This window comes from Megalops cyprinoides, chromosome 2 (assembly GCF_013368585.1).
Source record: "Megalops cyprinoides isolate fMegCyp1 chromosome 2, fMegCyp1.pri, whole genome shotgun sequence".
Lineage (NCBI taxonomy): Eukaryota > Metazoa > Chordata > Actinopteri > Elopiformes > Megalopidae > Megalops > Megalops cyprinoides.
The window spans coordinates 60,003,220-60,017,613 of NC_050584.1; the positions used below are offsets into that span (position 1 = coordinate 60,003,220).

The window sequence follows — 14,394 nt, forward strand, 5'->3', positions numbered from 1 at the left end:
CCCAACGCATGCGATGTATGCCCGTGAGGTTTATCAAGCTAATTGCTAACTTAATGCTAATATTCGCCGTAGCTGCTAGGAACTAACTGTATGTGGTCCGCTTTTAAAGTAGCAAAAACAAAACAAAAGCTTTATTTTTCAGTGTATTTTAATTAATACTCAGATCTCGCTTGCCATAGTTCGTATCTAGTTAACACAAAGTCCTAACTTAGTTGTTCAGTGTTGAGACGGTAGTGCTCTCTCCTGCAAGGCTGGCCGTGATGTGGTTTGAGATACACGAACGAGCCTGGCTTTGTCCGCGGGTAGCGCGCACTGTTTTTCGGTTATCCGAGTTGGAGGGGGGGGGGTTTCCTCTTTGCTGTTTATTTCAAACTGGGTGAAGCACTCCCCTCCCCCACCGCCCCCTCCCCTCAGGGCGCCGCGAACGCGCACGCGCGCGGAACCGGGTGGGAATGGCTGTTGTCTTATCGGGGGGTTGGGCCGCTAGGAGCGAACGGAGAGTTAAAGAGTTTTTAATGTCCGCCATGTTGGCCATGGCGTATTGAACCAGGGAGAGAGAGCGGAGTGACTGAAAAAAGAGACCGAGAGAGAGCGACCAAGATCCGGGCCTTCCCGGCTCCGTTCGCATCGCCAATTATATATTTTTGTAACCAATCGAACGATAGACTCCTTGGGACCGCCACAGATACATCCATGAGAACTCAAATTGGAACAGTTGTGAATATTAGGGGATCGGATAGATTTATGCTGCATCTTTAATTATAAAAATGAGTAAATTGTCGTTTCGGGCACGGGCGCTGGACGCTACCAAGCCACTACCCGTCTTCCGCTGCGAGGACTTACCCGACCTGCACGAATATGCCTCTATTAACCGGGCCGTGCCGCAGATGCCGACGGGGATGGAGAAAGAGGAGGAATCGGTACGTTTCACTGTTCCAAAACCAACATTTAGTTATATGACCGGATTTGCACGATACGAGCGGTGCCCCTATCTTGGCTGCGCAAGTTTGCACAAAATGGCCGCCATTTTTCTCTTTCAAGAAAGACGGTAATATGCCATGTATTTTCCATGCAACGTCGAATTTAGTTGGATTTTCTAAAATATAATAATGCATTGGTTCGATATTGGATAGGTGGGACGTGTTATTGTGGGTTGTTTTGCGAGGAATGGGTTTAGAAAGCACAAAGGAGTCACGTGACTCTGCTTGAATCCGCCATTTTGTTGACTTTCTTTTTTGCTTTGGGATGGGCCTTGTGTTGGTGCTTTTGCAGCGAACAAATGCAGGGGGCGTCCGCGAGCCGAACGGCCCCAGTTATTTAATAGTCCAGACTTTTTTCAGAACATGACAGCTAGCTACATCAGCTAACCGCTAATGCAAACTTATAGCTATACCGCGTGGTTGCTCACAGTTGTTTAGCTAGTTAGCTAGCTACATTAACCACAAAGCTGTCTTTAACTGATGGAAAAGTGACGTTTAGCAATGGAAGACGCGTGCTTGCTAGCCCAATAGTTAATCGCCCCTGGTTAGGCATTTACCTTGCTATTCTAGATTATGATTTTGGTGATCTAGCTAGCAAGTTAGAAATGATATTGGAGCGACCCCGTGGAATGGTGCATGGGCGGACCGTATTTCGTCCCGTTGGCTGTTTGACCATGTCTTAATAGCTGACATAAGAGAGGTTGCTAGCGAAGGTCGTATCTCAGAGGCTAAACTACCTAACATTAGCTTGTGGACCAGCATCTACCATGTAGCGCATCGCACCATTTAGCTGCTTAGCTAAATGGCAGTGCAGTAGATAGATGCCCAGACAGTTGAATTGTTGGTAAAGTTTATTTCCACGACTGAGCAGTGGATTTGTCAGACTCTTTCCATGTATCTGGTCCACGACGTTTACCTACCCGGCGTACAGAAACTTCTTTTGGTAGCGTGGCTGATTCAGTGTAATCTGTTCAGTGCGGTTGCCACGGTGCATTTCAGTGTCGGTTGTTTGTAGTTGGAAGTGATATTAATTGAGGTTTTACACGACGGGTACGCTTATTAGCTGGACGATGCTATCTAGGTAGCTACTTAGTTGTCCGGTGAAAGCAGCGTAGGTCTGACGCATCGTGTGCTTGTTTATGGATTGTGACAGGGCGCGACGCAAAACAACTTTGACCCAATTTTGCTGTTTATCTGAACCAAAACTGTCATCCGTCCTGTCCGATGTTAATTTTAGCAGGAGTACGTGTATAATATCAACTGTCTCAAAACAAAAACAAAACTACTCAATAAGACGTTCGCCGGCGTAACGTGACATTTTCGCGTTGATGCCATGCACTATCTCCTCGTAAAAACGAAAGCGAGTGCGTCTACTGTAAAATATTAGCTGTGTGTTGTGATATCTTGATGAAGTGACCCATCCTCTGACCCCGCACACTTCGAATGAACACAATCAAACCAGCTCGCCAGATCCCCCGCGGTGCATAGTCTGCAAAACAAACATGATGGACGTTTCTGAGTGGTTTGAGGCACAGCCCCTTTGAATTACTCAATGAAAGAGGACATTATTTTAACACTTTAGCGCACCAGACCCCTTATTTTATTCTGTCAGAATGAAACAACTATCAGAAAACGAAGTGTGTCGTTTCAAATCCACAGCACATGTCTGTCGTACATGTTTGTTAAATAGCACTAATGCGGTTTTTACAGTCGCTTTCAAGTGCAGTATGTGAACATGAATATTCAGTATCCAAAGCTATTAACTGGACGTGGCTGCAACAGCGATGAAATGTATGGAGCTATTCCGTGTCCTCCATTTCAGTGGGTTAATGGAACTATCGACATTTGAAGCGTGCGATGAAAGTTGATCTTTTCATTGGAACGTGGTGGGAACTCTTTATCCCCAGTCGTGTAGTGGGTGGGTCTGGGTAACCTTTGACGTAAAAACAAGCCTTGATTATGTCCCCTTGGGTATGCCACATTTGGAAGAGAGTTGTTTTGCTTGAACACTGAACTCGTCTCATTTTTTTAATTTATTTTTTTGCAATGATTTGAATTCAGTTGTGCTTACTCATAGTATTTTAAGTATTTGGAAGAGGAAACAAGCTTTACATGCGACTACATCCAGAAGTGTCAGAATTATAGACCGATGTGATCTTAATGTAACTTGTGTCTGTTGTGTCTTTACGTAAAGATACCTGATTTAAATGCTTTCTCACTCCTGTTTCATGCATTGTTTACACAGCTTGTGTGAACAGCTTATTTGAATCCGCTTAGTGGTTTTTTTTTTCGTTTGCCCTTCGTTTGTTTGGACTATGAATTTTGAAAGCCCACACAACCAGCTGACGGGCAGAATGCATAATCTCTTCGGATACTAAGTTTTGATTTAAGTTGCGGTTTCTGCCACAAGACTTGTATGTTGTCAAAGAAGAGAAAATGTCCAATTGATAAATTTATCTCATTGCTGGTTTCTAAACAATTGGCTTATGTCACAGACACCAGCTGTCTTCAAGATAGATCCATTCAAGCAGTTTATCCCTCATTTCTTTTGAACTGGTATGTAATTCTAATGGAGATTAGAAGTTGGTAGCTATGTGTAAGTAACATGAGTGCCATTTGATTATCATTCATTAATCATACCACTTTGAGCTGGTATTTCATTGGTGAGCTTCCATTTTTCTCTTTAGCTGGATGTATGCATCTAGGTATCAGAAGTAAAGCTGGTTGGCTGAATGTCTTTGTTGTAAGCCAAGTGAAAAGTGTTATACAGGCTTCATCTGCAGCTTGAGTGATTACTAGGAATGCCCTTACTGTATGATCTTTTCAATACATGCCCATTTTATTTGGTAGCTACCAGGTGCTTGAAAGGGTTTGCATTTGAGCCTCTCCTCATGTCATGTAAATTATCCAATAACCACTTGAGAAATTGAGGCCCCTCTGGTGGAGGGCTTGCTTTGCTTATATAAAATGTAATGCTGCCGCGAAATGTTCGTCCTCAATCAACATAATGCTCGTATACCATGGATGAGCATGTGGACCTTCAGCTTTTGGCAGCCCGTCCAGACTTGCACCTTGAACACCAGGCGAGGTCACCATCCTTTGCAAATAGCTTCATTTTAATGAGAAAGAGGGGAGGGAGAGAAGACGGGATAGGAACCCCACAGACCTTCCTGCCCTTGAGGATTCATCCCTGGTGTACTGGACACTGTATGCTTTACAGCCGCATTAAGCAGTAACACGGCTATCAGCTGGACTTTGATACTTCCCCCTTTCATGCGGGCCTTGGTGTTTCATTGAGAGTGCTGGATTCAGAAAATTGACCGCTTGTTTCTCCTCTTCCTCCTCCTCCAATTAACGGAGAACAGCGCGAGATGTGAGATTGGAACTTCTGCTTGGGTTTTATTAGAACACATAAGACGCTTGAAATGTTTCACCGGTCCTCGGGTGTGCTCCAAGTGAAATTTGACAGTGTGACACTGGTATTTTTCCCCAGTGCATTTGGCGGAACGGGTTTATCATCGCCTTTGCAGTACAGAGATGAGCACTGCTGGAATCGGCAGCTTTTGGCAAGGAATCGCTCACAATTTGTAGTTTAGACAGTGTTCAGAAATGTGTAGTCTGAAGTACTTTGAGTCAGAGGTGTATTCGTACAGTAATAGCTAGTGATTGTATAAACATCTTGAATTTGGGACAATGTGTACATGTGATCTTAATGTATACAATATTTACAGCCCTTCATTGAATCCCTTGCAGCTGAAAGTTATATGGATAGTTTTGGAAAGGGGGAACTGTATCACCAGTGTTTCTTTTTTTTGTTTTGTTTTTCTGGATCCATCCAGTTGCAGCAGCAATTTTCTACTTCACTGATTACTTGCATTAAAATGCACATACTGAAATAACGATCCTAGCACTTCATCTTTGTAAACAAAAGGGTTTTGGTTTTCCCTCTGTTAAATTACCGCTTGAGATACTCACCCAAGCTAAATTCATTTTATTGGCCTGGGAGTGTGTAGTTCATTATCTGCTGTCCACTGTATTATGCAGACTGCACATCCTGCTGGTTTAATGGCCGCCTTCAGCAAAGTCAGGTCCTGTTGTACTTGACTAATGGTAAGCACTCTTAAAATATCTGAAGGCAAGTATCAATTTAACCCACCCTGGGTTTTAACTTTAACATGGTCGGTTATCAGACAGGATCAAGTGCCTGTCATCCCATAGTAAACTACGTTAAAATTTGCTAATAAATTAGTGTCACAGTCTTTGATTTCATATTTTAGTGTAGTGTAAAAAAAGTACAATATGTTTATTTGGCAATGGTGCTGTCATTGAACCTAAATAACCCTTACCTGTTTTGACGGCTGGGATTGTTACGCCTCTAATTTGAGCTAATTTAACCACTTATACAAGCATGTGCTTCATTCACTCTGCTTCAAATCTGTTTCATTATATTCAGTACTATACTTTGTATTCTTGATTTCCATTTTCTTTGTATTAAAACTCACATTTTCCATTTGCATTGTGAAATTGTCCAGAATTTCATCCTTTGATAAATAATAGAACACATGGCACTGACTTTATGCGTGTGTAAATTGAGAAAAGAACAGTTCATTTTAACAGTGGAATGAATATTTGAGCAAAATAAAATTGGTCTGTATTGTAATGCGCAGTGTCTGTCTGTTCCCGCAGTCTCGAAGATGTACATTGAAATGTTTGTATGAAAATTTTACCGAACAGTCAACTCCCCATTCATAAAAATCACTGTGATATTGCCCTAAACTTTGAGAAGGCTGTATGTCTGAGTGCCTTTGCTGCTTTCTTTTGAGCTTCTTTTAGACATGATTGAAGTTACTGGGTAGCCTGCTACGTTTGTGCTAGCTGCATGCATCAAGTGAAAGTCTGCATCATGTCATCATGCAGTGCCATTGCTAAGTTGCTGCGCGCTCCCTCACAAAACTGTGTTTCACTTCCCTGCTTGGGGACAGAGGTGGCTTGGTAATGGCATTTTGCGTTTACAGCATGCTTGTGCCATTTCACAGGTGGAATTTTGTGATCATTCCTCAGATTCTGGCGTAATCCACAGATTGTTAGACCCACTTGTTTTCTTCGCATCACAGAAATCATTTGGCCCTACATCTGGTAGGGTACATCGCACTTAACGTTTAGCTTGGGTTAAGGTGGAGGACACAGAATACCAAGATTTGGTCTTAAGTTTGCTCTAAAACTTTGATTGTATTTGACTGTCACTTTCATGGTTGTGTATTGACTGCTGCTCTGTTGAGACCACCTATTCCACACCATCAGCACAGCAATCATACACTGTGTGCTTCGCAGGAGGCATTGTTTGCTCTGTGTGAACGCGCTGGAGGTTTTGAGTAAGAGACATAAATGGTTTATACCACCTCCTCAAAGTGTATGTGACATAAGCACACAGTGTGAGGTCACGTTTGGTGCCACAGACCCTGGAGTTACGCGCACGTGATTGCTGCCAGCATTTTATTATCATAACGCATGCTGTGTGTATAGTTAGAGCAAACCACGGGCCTGTGTGACACCTGGGCCATGCCTCCTCTCTCCTCAACGGTGTGTTTCTCCTGTCGTCTGTTAACGTTTTACACAACATAAATTGTGCATGTTTGGTTTCCTAGCCCAGATTTCCTGAATGATTTTGCCAGCAAATTTGTTTTTTGGGTTAAATCCACACCATGTAAGTGACTTGACAGCTGTGTTTACAAACAGCTTGTTACTGCATCACAGAAAGCACTTGCGTGCGTACGACCAAGTCAGAACCCAGGTCATTACTGGGTAGCCATGATTGGCATGTCTGTTGTAGTCTATTGAGCATCTAGTAATGGGAGTGCAGTGATAGTGCTCACATTGCACATTAATCAAACAAACTTAATAAATTACCACGCTCGATCCTCAGAACAACGGTAGCCACAGTACCACGTCCTGTCTGTACCTATATGTGTCAAGGAACTTTGAGCTTGTAACTTTATTTTGGCTGTGTGTGCAAAGCTTTGATGACTCATGTGGGTACACATTAGAATCACAGATGGCTGCGTTCTGATGCTCATCCCGTGGAGGCCTCTACAGAACATAGGCTTGGTCTTTGTTGTGATACAGGTCATTGTTAGTCGGTCTGATAAGAGCTGCAAAACCCTCAGCATTTTCTCTCTCCAGAGGTTGTGCAACAAGATGAAAAACTGCATCACAGTGCAGCACAATTAGGTCTAAACCTGCACAAGCTGGCTGCAAGCCTGTTATAAATGGTCCTCTTGACAGATATGCCTGCCTCAGGTCTTGCAGCACCGTAAGTGTTTTGTGTTTTGTATAATACTCTGCTTGTACAGTAATGCTGCCTTTAATAAAGTGGTCACATTTAGGAGCTCTTTGTTTCTCTGTGGGACAGTTCCTCCTTTGGGAAGCTGTGGGTTTTGCTACTATAAGCGCAATCCTGTAATAACGTAGAGAATATGAATGGTAGGACGTATTTCGGTGACACAGGTCTTACAGATTGTCAGCATCAGTTGCCTGCTGCCCAGGCCACTCTTGATCTCTGGATCTGGTTCTCTGTCTGGAATGTAGTCGTGGGAAAAGAGGAAGTGATTTGTTTGAAGAATAACTGTCAGCACCACAATGGTGGACAGCTAGGAGTTGGCTTACTGTTTGGTGTAGTTTCTTTTCAGCTGCTACGTTACTCGATGTAGTAATAGTATGGTGCACGTGTGAGATGATCCGCTGTTTTTACCTGTATCACGTTGGCCTTTACTGTGGATGAGGCTAATTTGTGCTATGCTGAAACTTAATCAAGAAAAAATATCAAAACGCACACAAGCCATAATCCCAATATTTGTGAAAGCTAGCTTTAAAAAAAGGCATGTGATTCACTCTCCTGAGTGGAAGTTGAGCTTCTCATGTTCAGTGGAGTGTGGACTAAAATGCCAGGAAGAGTTGCCTCAGAGAGGCCCATCACTGCAGTGCAGCCCAATGAGTTGTTGAAAGGTTGGTTGACTCCTTTCCATGGTTAAAAAGAGATGTGGGAATACCAGCATTCTGTATTTCCACAACATCCTTTCATTCTGCCTGGGTCTTCCTCGCTGCCAGTTTCTCAGGAAATTGTCTCCACACCTAGCTGACACCAGAGCATGTCAGTTTTACTTACTAACACAATGTAATGCACACAGTAGGTCAGCAGCAGGTTTGGTTAACTTTCACTTGTTCACATTTCAGCTGAAATTTCCTGAAATTGGGATTGATTTTGAAGAACAGTGGGTATGTCAAAGCACAAAAGGAGGTTTTCCTTAAAAGTAATAGGGCATCATTTCTCAAGGGATAGTCAGGCTGTTATAATCCAGAATAGCTAAAATGATTGGCCCCTTGGCATAATGTATGTGAAAGAGGTTAGCTGTTTCAGTTTAAATTATTTTACGCCCCCAGTTTTAATTGTTTGCAAGATGAATGCAGAATCTTTTCCTGTAATTTTCCATCCAGTGCCAATGGTCATGACCTCTGGTTCTATGATGGTCATGATTCTGTGTAAGTGATATTTGTGTGGGGGGGGAAAAGAGGGAACGGGTTGCCAGTTGGCACCTGGGGTGCCAAGACTGAGAAGATGGAATTAAGGGAGCCGAAGGAATGTTTTCCCCTCTAGTGTTAACTGCCGTTTAAGCATGTTGGCCTTGAAGAGCATCCCCGTGTATTTTACTTAAATAAGCTGTTCACCTCCTTGAATCGTTTCATATTACTTAGGATAACTGTTAATTATCCCTTGAACCTAATAAGTAGGTTGCTTGTGTCACTTTGATCAATGATAATTGGAATTCTGTTTAATGGAAGCCGCAGTGTTTAAAGACATGCTGGTTATATTCGCTCCACTTAATTCCAATAATTTAAGTGCAAGTTCAGTACATTTCGATCTTCAGAATCTTACATTAATATTAATTTAAAGCATGAATATAAAAATTAATGATTCCCTTATTCTTTTAATAAGGTGAGTAGCATGTACTGGTTAATGTTTGCACAAAAGGTAATTGGTTCGTTCTTCTAATTAATAATTTTCTCATCGATTGGAGCTTTGCATTAGTTTGTATAGTTTGAACAAGTCAGATTACATGATTAAGTGTTTCTGAGCGTTAAATTGGTGGCTTTCACATCTGAATTCAGGTCACTGACAGGCTCCAGCCAGGTCAGCCTTGCTCAGTCAAGGGTTAATATTGGGGATTGGTTTTTATTTCTGATGCTTTTGAAGCATTGCTGCAGTGTTTAAAGTCTGACACTTGCAGCTAGCAGTTGTTAGTGAGCATTGAAAGGTGATGAAACTGACAATCTTAGCACCTGCACAAATCAGCTTTGGCAACTTAAGATAATGCTAATTAAAGTTTGCGTGGAAGTTAGGAATCCACAGCATGGTGGTTTCGTTTTGCCAGTGCAAAAAGTGGCAAAAGAACTCAGGAAAGAGCCGTCGGATTGCATGGAGTATCTTGACATTATTACAGAAGACTGTAGATATGGCTTATTTTCCTGTACACCCTAAGGAAAAGCAAACACTAAATTACTAATATAATGCCACAGAAGTAGTAAATTGCATCCTGTGATAGAGATCCTTTAAGTGCAGTTTAGTTTAGTTAATATTCTGCTTCTATATTCGATTCATTTTGCTTGTTTGCCTGTACTGTGCCAGCTGAAGTAGTTATGAAATGGCTGTGTAGGTGGAGAAAGTTTCTACATGTTTGTGTGAATCTTGGATGTTATGGAGCAAAAAATTCTATCTGTGTCCGTTTTGTACCCTCGCTTAAGTAACGAGAGGAGAAGCATGAGCCGCTGTTGTGTGGGAAAGTGCATTGGCTCAGTACTTCCTGAAGTCTTCATGCGCATCAGAGCTGGCAGCTGTGCTTGGGTTTTAACGTTAGTATGAAGCCAGAAAGTCAATAACGGTTCACCTGCTTAGCGGTTTACCTTGGGTGGTAGAGCTGTTTAAACAATCTTACGGATTAGCGGTGTGTCGGCTAGCATCGTCAGGGCAATAAACATGCTCAGCGCTCACCACATAATTGGGAATACACTACAATGGTACAGAGAGAGGGATTTCACAGGGCTTGGAGGCATATCAGCTCAACTAGCAACAGTCATCATATGAGGAGGCACACTCACCCAGTGACTGTCGTAACTGGGGAGTGCCGTGGTAGAAACAGAAAGGAGCACTGTGAGTAGTGCGAGTGTCAGAATGGTAAACGGTGGAAAGTTCCTATGCAGTATGCATGCAAATGCATGTGCAGCCTTGCAGGGATTGGTGTTCCCGGGCTTACTGTATCCATGCCCTGCTTCCTGTCTCTCCGCGGCAGACCCAGGGCTTCAGCGGGGTGCCGGCAGTTCAGTCAGTGTGTCAGGCGGCGGAGCTGGCGGGAGGTGATCCGGTTAAGCGCACTCTGAGTCAGGGCCGCCGTGACGGATCGCTAGCACAAAGCGGGCGGCGGGGGAGGGGGGCCATGTGCTGTCAGCGGAGCGTCTCCCGCCATCCCCTCATGTGCACCGCGTTACGTAACGGCCAGGAATGACAATGAAGATAAAGCGGCAGCGTTACCGCGGGGGCCCTGCTGTTGTGGTGAAATATCTGTGCCGGCATGGCGGCGTGACCCATTTTCCCCTCCTCCAGAGGCTGCCTCTAGAGCTAAAACGGCGACACAGTCCACACCTAATAACTCTTTCATTCTGCAAAATCACCCTTTAGTTCCATTAGAATTTAGCCATCTGTTATTGCTGTCTGGCCACCTTTTTCCATCTCTTACATAATATTGGCTGTTTTCCCACCTGCCATCGCACTTCTGTTCCTATGAAAATTCGCTGGGATGTTGTGTTAAAGCTGATGCCTTTGGTTCCTGATTTGATGGGTCCTGACTCAGAGGGTCGTGAGGGCGTTAACACTCAGTTACGTAATTTGGTCGGTAAATGTATTCAGGTTTCATGGGACGAGTGCGCGTCAGCATTCGGTGTGCATCGCTCTGCCATCAAAGCCTGTCAAAAGTGTGTGTCCGTATAGGTTCTTTGTTGCCATGGAGATGTCATTGATCATTTGGGTATTGATTTGTTGGGGTGGTAGGTCTTGAAAGTAGGTAATCAAGGCAGTTTTTCTTGCACTACGCTTGTCAGAGTTCATTGGGCTGTCGCTCAGTGTGTCACTTCATTAGTGCGCAAGGGGCCAAAACCTCTTTTGGCAGTATAAGTGAAGAAAGAGAGCTGTGCACTGCTGATTAGCCCATTATACTCCATTTTACAGCAAGAAGTAATTGAGGGTGAATGCAGGTGACTGCAGTGCATTAGCAGAGTGAACATTGGTCAGTGAATGTGTGTTTGTGTCATGATTTGTAAGGCAATCAGTTAGTCAGGGAATTTTTATCTTGATCAAACATAAGATGGTGACAGATAACAAAACTGAAACCAGGTAATGTAACTAAATAAATGTGGACTTGGTTTTGTACTGTGATGCTAGTTTATGGCATTATTTTTATGTCTGTTTTTGGAACTCTGCCAAGATCATGATGCGTACTTTATTTCAGAACATAATTGTATCATATTGTATTAAGTAGAGTTTCAAATTCATTAAACGGGCTATTTGTATTTCTGGTGTCATCTGTAACCCCCTGTTTTGCAGTAGAACATGATTGCAAGGATGTTTCAACAAAAGCTATTTAGGATAAAATACATTTCAGTGCCTAAAAGCATAATTTTATAGGTAGGTAGGTGCTAAGTGTGAATTGCATAAATTGCCTGAATCACTTTCATGTATGTTTGACATTTCATTTTCCTTGAAGTGAAATTAAGCAACGTATTTTAAGCTTGATTAGAATTACTGAGTCAGTTGACACCTGTTGATCTTGTGAATTCAGTGTGGCTGATGGATAGGATTGGTCCTATGTTTTATTCTAAGAGAAGTTCATTGTGTGACGTCTGTCAATTGTGGGTAGATGATGGGTTTTTAACTCGCTGTTTCTGTGCTGGGAGAATACAGTGTGCTCCTGTTTCTGGCTTGGCCACTCTTCATTTGTTCCTGTCAAAGAATGCTGTGATTTCTGGGAACGTGGTAGTACTGTTGGTGAGAATGTTGGAGCATCCGAAGGACATTCAACTCATTTACGCCTTATAAACCATGACCACATATCTGTTTAGATGACAGCAGTCAGACTTAAAAGGCAGTCCAACAGCTTGCTGGCTTTCCCTTTGCTTCACTCATTTCAAGAAAGCACTCCAGTCTGAAAATGCCCTTTGGAAACAGTTCATTTGGTGCCATCGGCAGGAAGCTTATATGTATGTCCGTTGGTCGTAAATGTTTTTTGGGGTTCCCTGAAATTGGTTACCCTGGCAGGCTACCAGGGCATATCTAAAAACATGTATTCTCTACTGTAAGCACTTACATGCTAGGGGTGTAAATGTCTGCCTCAACAACACAATACAATATGGATACTTATGCAACAATGCAGTATATGGAATTATACCTAAGAATTCATTTTGTTACAGTGTGATTAAAAAATGGAATTTTACACTTTTAAAGAAATGATAGGGTCTAAGCATTAGTTCCCTATGTTGTTGAAAGAACACTGTCCAAAGATAACTAGGATTGGTCAGAAGCGCTCTAGTTTCCTGTAAACTGCTGCTTTAATATAAATAAAAAGTAAATAAATCAATGGTATGGATCACTTCTCACATGGCATCAATACATCTATCATTTTTTTTTGCATCAGGACAAATCCTTGAGACTTTGCTCCCCTCTCGTGTAGGGTTTAAGCCAGCTTCTATGCTTGCCGTTTAGTCTGTGTATCTGCTGCACCAGCTAGACTGAAAGGCTAGCTAGTTGTTATTGAGTTTGGTTTTGACAGTGCCATAGATGTTATCCTCTGTCTTTATCCCCCTTGCTTGCTGATTAATTATCCTGTAATTATTCTGTTCCTCAGCAACTGAATGAAAGGCCACCCATTTTCCTTTTCTCTGAGCACAGAGCTGTTGAGTTTTCCTTTGTGTTTCTGTACTTAAGCAATCAGTGAAGCTTTGGTTGTTCTGTCTCAGTGGCACTTCAGATTTTCTTACATGCCGCGTTTCATTTTCCTGTGTATTTCCTGTGTGCGAGGCTTGGTAAAGCTGTGCTCTGTGTGTTTGACTCCATGTAACTTCAGTGGATCATGCTTCAGTGGATCAGTGAAGTTTACAGTTGACTCTCATTGTGTTTGACTAGATGCAGTGCACCTTCCAAGCAGTACCAATTTCTGTTCTTTAAGATCGGCACATGACTGCATCGAGGTTATGCTTGACTGCTGCTTGCGTTTGTTAGGGTCTGTGGAGCCCCGGTGTTAGAGGTGAGCATTGTGGGCCTGTGGCCTGTCCTGCCTTTCAGCTCTGTGAGGAGGAAGATGCCACCTGCAGGAAGCCACTCGCTGGTCACTACAGCAACCTTTGTTGGTATTCTGTCTCCCCTGGGCAAAGGGAACGGGGCGTATGTGTACCTCAGTGAGGAAAAGAACGGCTCTCATTGTTTTTCTCCAATGCACTTGAGTCAGGAACATGCATGCTTCAAAAGGAAAGGCACAGCTGCCATGCTTTACAATGGAGACTGTTCTTACATTGTTCTGCCGTTGCGGGATTCAGTTAAAGAGTAGACGTCCTGTTTTTCACTCGCATGCTGTTGACGTAGAAGTGGCTTCTGTTAGGGTTGGGCAGTATATCGACTGTTTAAGGTACATTGATATATTTTCAAATTAGATATAGGATGAAACAATACGGTTTATATCAATATAGTTTGATGTTGCGTTGCATAACCCGTTTCTTCCGTAAAGCCGTGCCAGTGTTTGCATTTTTCCTCTCTCACACTAGGCTTCCACACAGCGAAACACCTCGCGAATTTGGCCGATGACTTTTCACTCTGGGGTACCGTTACACTCTCCGCGCAACCCCGCCCCCACTCTCCCTCTACGTCTGCGCGCAAACCTGCCCCACTCTCCCTCTACGTCTGCGCGCAACCCCGCCCCCACTCTCCCTCTACGTCTGCGCGCAAACCCGGCCCCACTCTCCCTCTACGTCTGCGCGCAAACCCGGCCCCACTCTCCCTCTACGTCTGCGCGCAAACCCGGCCCCACTCTCCCTCTACGTCTGCGCGCAAACCCGGCCCCACTCTCCCTCTACGTCTGCGCGCAAACCCGGCCCCACTCTCCCTCTACGTCTGCGCGCAAACCCGGCCCCACTCTCCCTCTACGTCTGCGCGCAAACCCGGCCCCACTCTCCCTCTACGTCTGCGCGCAAACCCGGCCCCACTCTCCCTCTACGTCTGCGCGCAAACCCGGCCCCACTCTCCCTCTACGTCTGCGCGCAAACCCGGCCCCACTCTCCCTCTACGTCTGCGCGCAAACCCGGCCCCACTCTCCCTCTACGT

At 43.8% G+C, this 14,394-nt stretch overlaps 1 protein-coding gene across 1 annotated transcript in view; it reads left to right on the plus strand.

Moving 5' to 3' along the window:
* Positions 1 to 461: 461 nt before the first annotated feature.
* LOC118773188 (enhancer of polycomb homolog 1-like) overlaps positions 462 to 14,394 on the plus strand; it is a 35,633-nt gene continuing 21,700 nt past the window's right edge. The window contains exon 1 of the mRNA XM_036522014.1: positions 462 to 920. Within this exon, the coding sequence (XP_036377907.1) occupies positions 768 to 920 (153 nt within the window). The 5' untranslated portion in view covers positions 462 to 767. The remainder of the gene's footprint in view (positions 921 to 14,394) is intronic.